This window comes from Vanessa atalanta, chromosome 9 (genome assembly GCF_905147765.1).
Source record: "Vanessa atalanta chromosome 9, ilVanAtal1.2, whole genome shotgun sequence".
NCBI lineage: Eukaryota > Metazoa > Arthropoda > Insecta > Lepidoptera > Nymphalidae > Vanessa > Vanessa atalanta.
Genome location: NC_061879.1, coordinates 3,051,235 through 3,060,535, shown reverse-complemented (window position 1 = coordinate 3,060,535; position 9,301 = coordinate 3,051,235). Strand labels below are relative to the sequence as shown.

Genomic DNA, 9,301 nt, shown 5'->3' with positions numbered 1-9,301 from the left:
TTTCCTGGCCCTTTTCATTGATGGAACGAACTTCGACGACAAAGGATACCAAATGGCAAAGTATCTTTCTATTGCAAGTGTCGTCATCACAAGAATGCTATTATTCCAGAGGAGTACTACGAAGAAAAAGTGGATCTTGCACGCAATATTTCCAAATAAATATGAATCAGTGAGACATAAGTAAACTTCGAGGGATATGCCAAACGAGACCAGTAAATCCGTTGCGGCCATATTGAAGATGTAGTGATTTGTGATTGTATGCATCTTCTTATCACAATAAATTACTGTGCAGGTAAGAAGGTTGCCAATGAAGCCTACGATGAAAATAATAATAAGCACGGAAGCCGTTAGGATTTGTATCCAACCAGTGTTGTTACCGATAACTTTTTCTAAAAATAACGTCCAATTTTCAATATCATATTCATTTGTTATATTTTTTAAATTGAACATTTTATCGATATTTTAAGGACTTTAAAAACTAAGAGGCAAGAAGTGCTTAATGTTTAAACGCCACAAAGTGACTGTCCTTATCACCCTTATGTACTCAGCGGTAGCGTAATGGTCACCGTTGTTGGTTTAATACGCAATATCACCTTAATGGTGTTTACAGAATAAACTCTGATAGATTAAATTCCTGAACATTTCATTGTTTACTCGTGGGCTAACTAAGCGATTAATTTTAATTTTTTAATTATTGTAATTTGGGAATGGAATGAAATTGATAGCCTCGATGATCAAATAGCTAGCTTATAAAGAATACTTCAAGAGCCTCGGTAAAGCAACTCCAAGTTTGGTAGTATTTCATACCCATGGTCGTAGCCATTTTGTGGATATTTAAACGTAATTATATAGCATAGTCCAGTCAATAGACTGAAATGACTGGACTATAGTATAAAAGAGACAAAATGTAAACTATATAATAATAAAGACTTGCCAAAAAGACGTCTAAATTTGTAAACGATTTCGACATTCGTTTTATTTTAGAAATGTCAAAATTCCATTCACAATTTTAAGAGTATTTAGATTTCAAGTACGTCATATCGACTATTTACTCAAAAATTGAAGCCTAAATACTGTTTCCAACGTTTTTAATTTAATAAATCACCACTATTTTACCAAACAACCAACATTTTACTTTATATATGTATATTTGTCAAAACTAGCATTTTAGTATCACGATTAAAGGTAATTATGACTATTTGGTCTTTGTCTTTCCAAATGATTTATTATAGCTAGAATGTAAGTAAGTCCTTTTTTGTGGTCCTCATGGGGCATGGAACACTTTGAAGTGCTTACAGGCCAGGGCGAACAACTGACGCGACAAAGAACTTCTGTGCTTAATGGATTTGCAGAGTAGACTGTGCTCGTCCCCTTTCAGAAAATTATTACTAGAGGGAGGGGTCGTAAAAAGTACCAGGTCTCGTTTTAATAGTTCGATTGGCATGTTCTGGACTGACGTGGTAAACGATTAGTTCTACTATTAAAGAACAGGCCTGCTCGACTAGAACATTTGCTTGTCCCTGTATTCCATAAGTATTCATTTTGTGAATGTGAGAGGAGGTTGGGATCGATAAGAGTTTTATTGCCTGATTGAGGAGCGAGTACCCTGGGAGGTTAGTTTATATGGTTTTAATAAAACAAATAAAACTGTTGTGAATTTATGCATTAAAAACAACAATTATTCATTTTGTCTTAGACTGAAATTAAATTATTTATTTTTAGTCATTGTAATTTTATAAGAAAAATATTGAAAAAAACTGTTATAAATATTTTTGTATGGTAACATTTAATACGACAATTATTTTTTTCACGTCGGATCGGCAAATGATAATCCTGATGGTAATTGGTCACCACTGTCCGTACACATTGGTACTGTAGAAGCATTAACTCAGACTCTTCAAAGCAACAAAATCAACAATAAATCAATTTAAGTGGTTTCAAATAAAGGATCAAAGTGTATAGTTAATTAATCGACGAAATTATTTATAAAGTGAAAATATAATTTATTACATTGAAATAAATATTTTATTTCACAATATTCAATACACATTTTTGTGATATTTTTCTCTTTTACAAATTGTATAATATAATATAATAATCTGTTAGAGCTTAAACAGTTTGTGTCCAGGGCTTGACGTAACTGTCATTGTCATCGTCTGTATGTCTTCACACATTTGTTTTCATCTTCAATTCGTGTCGTGTTTTTGATTGTAGAATTTTGGCGTTTTAAATAATTTCCTTGAATATATCGTTATATTTTTTACACAAAAATTTAATTAGAGAGTTATATGTTATTTTTTTTTTATAATTACGTAAATATACAATAATTATGTGCTTTGATAAAGTTGTTTTGTCTTACTATTTAAGCATTGTGTTTTAACATTTCGGTATAATGTCCAACTTATCAACTTTAAGTACAAAAAATCACACCAAAAAACAAAATAGCAGTCGTGATCGTGACAGAAACAAATCCGTTGCCTCCGAGTCTGGTGGTTCCAGCCAGTGTGATACTCCACCACTAATAGAAAAGGTAGGCATTATATTTTGCTAATTTCTTTCACAATGGATACAAATCCTAACAATAACTGTAATCTAAAATTATTTATCATATATAAATATCTTGAGGTGCTACTTAATACTTCCCATATAAAGGCTGTTTGTATGCAAAATAAATTGGCATATATTTACAGGAAGTATATATTACTATATACTCTATATTATGAGATCTGTGTCAAATAACATAATCTTGTAACATATAAGTATTTCTGTAATTTAAAAAGGGAGTTAAACCCAATCCTACTTACTAAATTATTGCTAGTAAAATTTAATACTGAAATTAAATTTATTTAAGGATGGAGGTACATCGCAAGGCAAGTTTGCCGGAGTCGGCGCTGACTCAATCCAATGTATGGCGGAACAAATTGGTGCAGAAATTAATGCTGAGGCAGCAACAAATCTCGCTGAAGACGTTAGTTACAAACTCCGACAGACGATTAGTGTGAGTAATTATACATTAATCTTATATCATGAGCATTTAATTGTAAATGGTTAATAAATTTTACTCTAACATTCATAATAACAAAAAACCAATTTAAGTATTTATAAAGAAATCTTTTCAAATATAATTTGATTGATCATATCCATTTTATTTACGCAATTAAAATTTTTTATTAAATGCCTTAATCCATATGTATTATATAAATTAATTAAAAAAAAAAATCTTACACACACTACACTAATTGCAATAGTGTTATGCATACTACTTAGCCATTGCTTTGCGTTACAGACAATTGCGCTACACAGTGAGATGATGAAGAAGAAATGTATTGATAGCTGGGATATTAATACAGTACTCACACTCTCCGATACCAGTCCCGTTGTAGGTGCGAGTGTGCCACAGTATGTTTCAGTGGGAGAAGAAAAACTGTGTTGTGAAGTGGTGAGCTTATTACAGTTCCATATTTAAAAAAAATGTAGTACTAAATCAATTGTGTGCATCCATAGTATAAATACATTTTAAAAAATCACAGATATAAAAGAGTTTTTATATAACTGACAAGATGAATAGGTTTTTTTTATATTTAAAAAAAAAAACACAATTACAGTTCTATGTTCAAAATTGAATATAAAATGTTAAATGTTTCATAAATTGAATATTAATACTTTTATTTATTAGTAATACATTGCTTTCTAAAAATTTGAGGATGTGATTAATTTCAAAAACATATTATCTGTGACATTAGTTCTATAGTATAATGTCATTATTTGCTAAAATTAAATGTTGTTAATGTCATGTACATTGATTATTGTTTATTTTTAGGAAACTCTTATAAATATACCGGAATACTCAATGACCACACAGACATATGTGTTCTCTACTTTACCAACTGTATCCGTGGAATGGATAACAGATGATAAAAGTTTAAATAATAGCAATAATATTAGTATTAATCTACAAAATTATTATACAAAAATTGCAAGAGGTAAGTAAAGCTATAAAAACTCACAGTTTTTAATAATTTAATGATAATGATTAAAAAGGCATTAAATGAAAAGAAAGAATTGTATATTGTCGTTATCTAATTTTTAAATGTTGTAATTAAGAAGGAAGAGATTGCTGTAAACATATTACATCCCTGCACACTTAAAATTCATCCACGATGGTTCCAAAGCTATAATGAGTGATTCTTAATCAAAGATTACCAGTTCCGTTTGCTTAATTTATATTTGTTATTCGTATTGCGCTTGATGTGTCCGTTAGCTCATGTTGGGGGAGTGTTATTAAATAAGATCCAATCGTCATTAAGAAGGAGGGGAGGTGCAGCCCAGCTGTGGGAAAATTACATGCTATTACTATCCCATAATAAATTACTTAACCATATTAATGATATTTTAGCAATATTAAATCTAAGGAAGAAACCGAAACAGCTAGCAGTAGAAGATCTCACAACGAACACCCGTATCGGTCCTATATTTCCAAATCTCTTTAATCTCGCCGTGCTAGTTCTAAACGATGATAATTTGAATGCTCTGAATGTACCGGCGAAGAAACCTTTACAGTCGAATGTACTGGACATGGTCGATGCACTCTGTTCGAACCCTTGCAGCTTGGATACAAATATACAGCAACAGGTATGTTCAAATAACATATAATTAGTATATATGTTAAAAATAAACATTAGCTTGCTGTGTCGCTTCTGTTAATATTGATAATATATGTAATCTGTGACACCTGTGGCCTTAGGCATGAGAGAGTGAAAAAATTCATATTTATTAGCCCTACTTTTTATTGAGATATATTGATGGATTACAAATGGCCTACTTAATGGGTGTGGTAACCTCCACTTATATTTATGTTACAAATAATAACCGTTCCTTATATCACCAATGAGCTTTTGAGAATCTTTGGAAGCTAAGATGTTATGTCTCTTATTACCTTCACACCGGAATATAACCATAGTAAGTTTGACGGTTAGGCGGTAGACAACCTAATGATGGTATCTTCTTAAACAGGCCTGCCCAAAGCCCTACCACCAAGCACTCAAGAGCCCAGGACCCGAGATCTGTATAAAATAATGTTCTTAATTAAACTTATTGATCTTTTGATAACTTTGTATTTTAATTATTGAAAATGAGTAACTACTGAGTTTATTGCCGGTTCTTCTCGATAGAATCTACATTCCGAACCGGTGATAATTTCACTTAATATAGTTTGAAAAACGATGGTTCAAAAGTTTTTGTATAAGCCTACTTGAATAAAGTTTATTTAAATTATATTGCGATAAAATAATTACAAATATTTTATAAATTAACTAAATAATATTAATTTATTAATTCTACTTTAATACGTATTCATTTCAGTTCCAAAGACTGTTTCCGGTTATGGTGTCAAATATTTTAGGTAATGGAACGCTAGCAGAGAAGATGGTAGCAATACTTACTAAAATAACGCGAACGTGGCCTTCGTTTATTGCAATAGGTATGTAATGTACAAATTATTAAATAATATATACCAAGCTTATTTTAAAATGTTCATATTTTTCCCTTAGATACAATAAATACCCTTTATTTTCATATGGCAACACAATGCAATCGTATTGCATCGCGTGTGAGCGTTCCATGCAAATATGGACTTTAAATATTGTGTAGACACTTTAATTTCCTTTAGCACTATTTTGATATAGATTGTAACTTAATCTTCTACTAACGATGGCAAAAATCCGAGTGTCTTCCATAATTTTTCCTAGTTTCCAACGAGTCCCATCTTGTATGTGATCTAACATAAACCCGCTCTATTTATTTATATAGCTCTACCTAAAAATGTTTGTTAGGGGGTGATCTTAATCAATGTTGTCCTCATTTTTCGAATTTAAAATCTATAGCAAAAGAAATAAATCTGAGTTTAACCAAACACCGGCTATTCAACGCTCATAAATACGACCGTTAATGGTCCGACCAGTATAACATTTTTTTGGGCCACCTGATGGTGAGTAGTCACCACCGCCCATTAACGATGATGCTGTAAAAAACTAATCATTTCTTATATTGCCGCCTTGGGAACCAAGACGATGTTCCTTGTGGTGGTTACACTGACTCACTCACCCTTCAAACCGGAACACAACAATACTTAGTACTGCTGCTTGGCGGTAGAATATGTGATGAGTAGGTTCCCAACCCAAACGGGCTTACACGAAGCCCTACCGTATAGTTATGATTATATATTTATAATTTTAGGAAAGGGCATATTATTCGATTACTTATCGCAAGGCACGAAGGAGCGTCTGACGGCACCGATGATACGATGCTTGATGGCATTGGGGAGGCAGGCCCTGGTGGAGTGTTTGGGTGAACATCTCGAACACATAGACGACCGCGTGCACGCACAGCGACACAAGCACACGCAGAGAGACCTCCGGGAGACCATACTCGTGAGTGTTATACTGCGATGTGTATTCCAATGGCGGGAAGAGTAAATTTACATATTTCATTAGATTTCTTTATAGATTTGCTATATATAAGAGTTACATCCGCTTTACTTTTTTTTTCACCGGTTTTTCTCACGTATACCGAACATTATTTAAATTTCGATTATTAACGTCATTTGAATTAATCCTCCTGCAATTGAAACAGACTTTTGTCATAGAAATATTGTAACATTCAGGGTTTCCCCTTTTTCAGCACCTAGCAATGCTTGCAGCTCTTGCTATCTGCAAGTCTTTTGATCTTTTCTTTTGTTTTCGCGTGAAAACGCTTTTACGTATGTGCCCCGAGTGAAGCGAGTGCTGAGTACTCCAGAATCTAGCTGTACCCCGCAGCTTATAAAACCATGGCCTAAATTTCTAATAGGCTGAAATATACAATCTATACAGTTTTTTTTTGTACCTGTAGCTTGTAGTGTACATTACCTGTACCCTGTAACCTGTAGTGATTCATTAAAAGCTTCTAGAAGACAGTTACAAAAATTAACGTTTGGATGGGTAGAATCATTGCCATTGAGCGATACAGCCCATACAGACATTGAGCTCTACGACTATTTTTTAACCATTCGTGACATTCAGCACATAATAATATTATTATTATTATTATACTGATTTTGTGTTTAGTTTTTTTTTTTCATATTACCAATATTAACTCTTAATTATTTTACGAGTGACCCAATTATAATTATTATCATTAAAACTGTTTAATTAATTTTTAAGAAGTAATAATAAAAAATATACTAAATTAAGGTACATACTACGAGCTAGGAATACTTTAGCTGTGACGTTATGAAGCCTTTTGTCGAAAATGGATGCTGGATTTAAATAATATAAATTATATTTTTATTTCAGGACGTCTCGACATGTCTCCTTAGATCTGAACCGACAAATTTTTTAGAGGATTATGTAATGACTGACTACACTTTATATGAAATGTTAGGAGATTCAATTTTACCGAGAAGAACTTTATTTCCTGTCAAAGGTATGTTTTAATAGCTACTTGTGTATTTTTATCAACATATTAAAAAATACACATTTATAATGAATCATTTTAGAAAAACCTAACAAAAATTCTAACTTACCTTTCGAACCCTTAAAAGCTTCTCAATATAAAACAAGATGGTTGGCAAATTACAGTTCAGTTCTAAGATAAATAATGATTTGGCCAATCCCTTTTTTCTTCTAGCTACTCCACCACTACTTATAACTACATATTACACTACACTTATACATTGCTTCTCTAGTCAAAATTAAGAAACTACAGATTCACAATTTTGAAAACTTAATTGCGTTTATTATAACAATATAATTTCCATACGAAGTTATCCAATATATTTATTTATGTTTCGACAGTTTTTGTGTACTTAACACAAAAACTGTCGAAACATACGTGTATACGGTCTCCTCATTATAATAATATTAATAGTCAGGCTATTTATAACCAAATTAAAAAAATCAAATGAAAGAAAATAAATAAAATTAAAATCATTTTCATAACAATAGTAATTAATTAAAAAAATGTATTATGCAAGTTGTGCAACTTTGTCTTAGCTTGAAACACATTAAAACAACAGATAACCTTCGTTAATCCACGGAAGTGTGTACGAACCTTAATACATTTCAGAAACGGACTCGAAAGAAAAAGTCACCACCGAGAGATCTTCGGATGAGGAATTTTCCTATATACCTCTACGGCCCGCCGTCAGACGGCCCAGGGTCCGACTGATCCCGCAGCGTAAAAACGGATCTATACACAGGGAGGCCCCGTTCGAGCCTACGAAATTTAAAGGAAAAATAAACACGATACACATAAGAATAAAGAACTGCCGAGCGATCGACGTGTCGAGCGGGAGGGGGAGGGGGAGCGCCGCGCCCGTCGGCGGGGGGAGCGGCGGGGGCGGCGGGGGGGTGCTGGTGGCCAGCGGACTCTTAAATAGGTTTAGGTATAGATTAAGCAAACCTGCCGCATTTCCAATATTTGGAGCTTTAACGTTTTAAACTATTTTTAAAGAAATATAATTTATTATTTTATTTTATTCTTTTATTTTTAATAATAGTTCCTTCGTAGTCTTTTAAAACACGATGTAATGTAAATGTGTCACGCATCGAGGAAATAAACTTGTGAATTGTGATACATAACGAGAATTGGAATTTTTAATACACGTTAGCATAATCTTTGACCTTTATAAAAGCGAAAGAAAGTATTTATAACGAAAATAAAAATCAGAATCTTTTCAAGATTCTTAATTAAAACATCACTATTCTTATTGATAAGAAAAAACTATGAAACTTTTAATATTGCACATCTCGAACATGAAGCGGCGTGCTTGTGCTCTATTATCGCAGACTATAAAAAATCGTGATACACTCAGCTTTAATTGTTTTAGTAAAACCATTTAAAAATTATACGTCACTATTCGAAATTTAAATTTTGACATATTTTCACGTTTTGAGAACACAAATGTTCGACTTCAGTTGTTCTCGGAAAGATTGCTAGTAGCATAAATGATTGTTCGAAACTTCTTTGCATTAAACCTCCTTGACTTGCGATTTCCTTTGACAAAGTTCCATCCTATTATAGCGCGCAGAGTATATTGTTTATGTACGTAAGTTTGTAAACGATTATTTCGTCTTGTATATCTTAAACTAATTAAAACATAATTCAGGTTTTAGTTATCAATACAAAAATTATTTGTATAAATTATTATATATACACTATTTTTTTTACCATTAACCTTGGCATAAACTTTATTTTTATCTAACTAAACAATTTTTTTGATATCAACTTTGTATCAAAGAACTAGTTCACGAATAATAAACAA

General features: G+C 32.2%; 1 protein-coding gene across 1 annotated transcript; it reads left to right on the top strand.

The window, feature by feature from the left end:
- The first annotated feature begins 2,190 nt into the window (after positions 1 to 2,190).
- LOC125066390 lies at positions 2,191 to 8,477 on the top strand. The gene is made up of 9 exons (XM_047674452.1): positions 2,191 to 2,530; positions 2,852 to 2,998; positions 3,287 to 3,439; positions 3,821 to 3,983; positions 4,397 to 4,632; positions 5,362 to 5,479; positions 6,235 to 6,428; positions 7,332 to 7,461; positions 8,104 to 8,477. The coding sequence occupies exons 1-9, from the start codon at positions 2,393 to 2,395 to the stop codon at positions 8,475 to 8,477; spliced, it is 1,653 nt and encodes a 550-aa protein (XP_047530408.1). The 5' UTR covers positions 2,191 to 2,392.
- The last annotated feature ends 824 nt before the right edge of the window (positions 8,478 to 9,301 follow it).

Excerpts from the sequence above, each read along its gene's own strand:
- LOC125066390 (XM_047674452.1), top strand. The coding sequence starts at position 2,393 with ATGTCCAACTTATCAACTTTAAGTACAAAAAATCACACCAAAAAACAA. Across the intron at positions 3,984-4,396 it reads TTATACAAAAATTGCAAGAG|CAATATTAAATCTAAGGAAG; the intron begins GTAAGTAAAGCT and ends ATGATATTTTAG. Across the intron at positions 5,480-6,234 it reads GCCTTCGTTTATTGCAATAG|GAAAGGGCATATTATTCGAT; the intron begins GTATGTAATGTA and ends TTATAATTTTAG.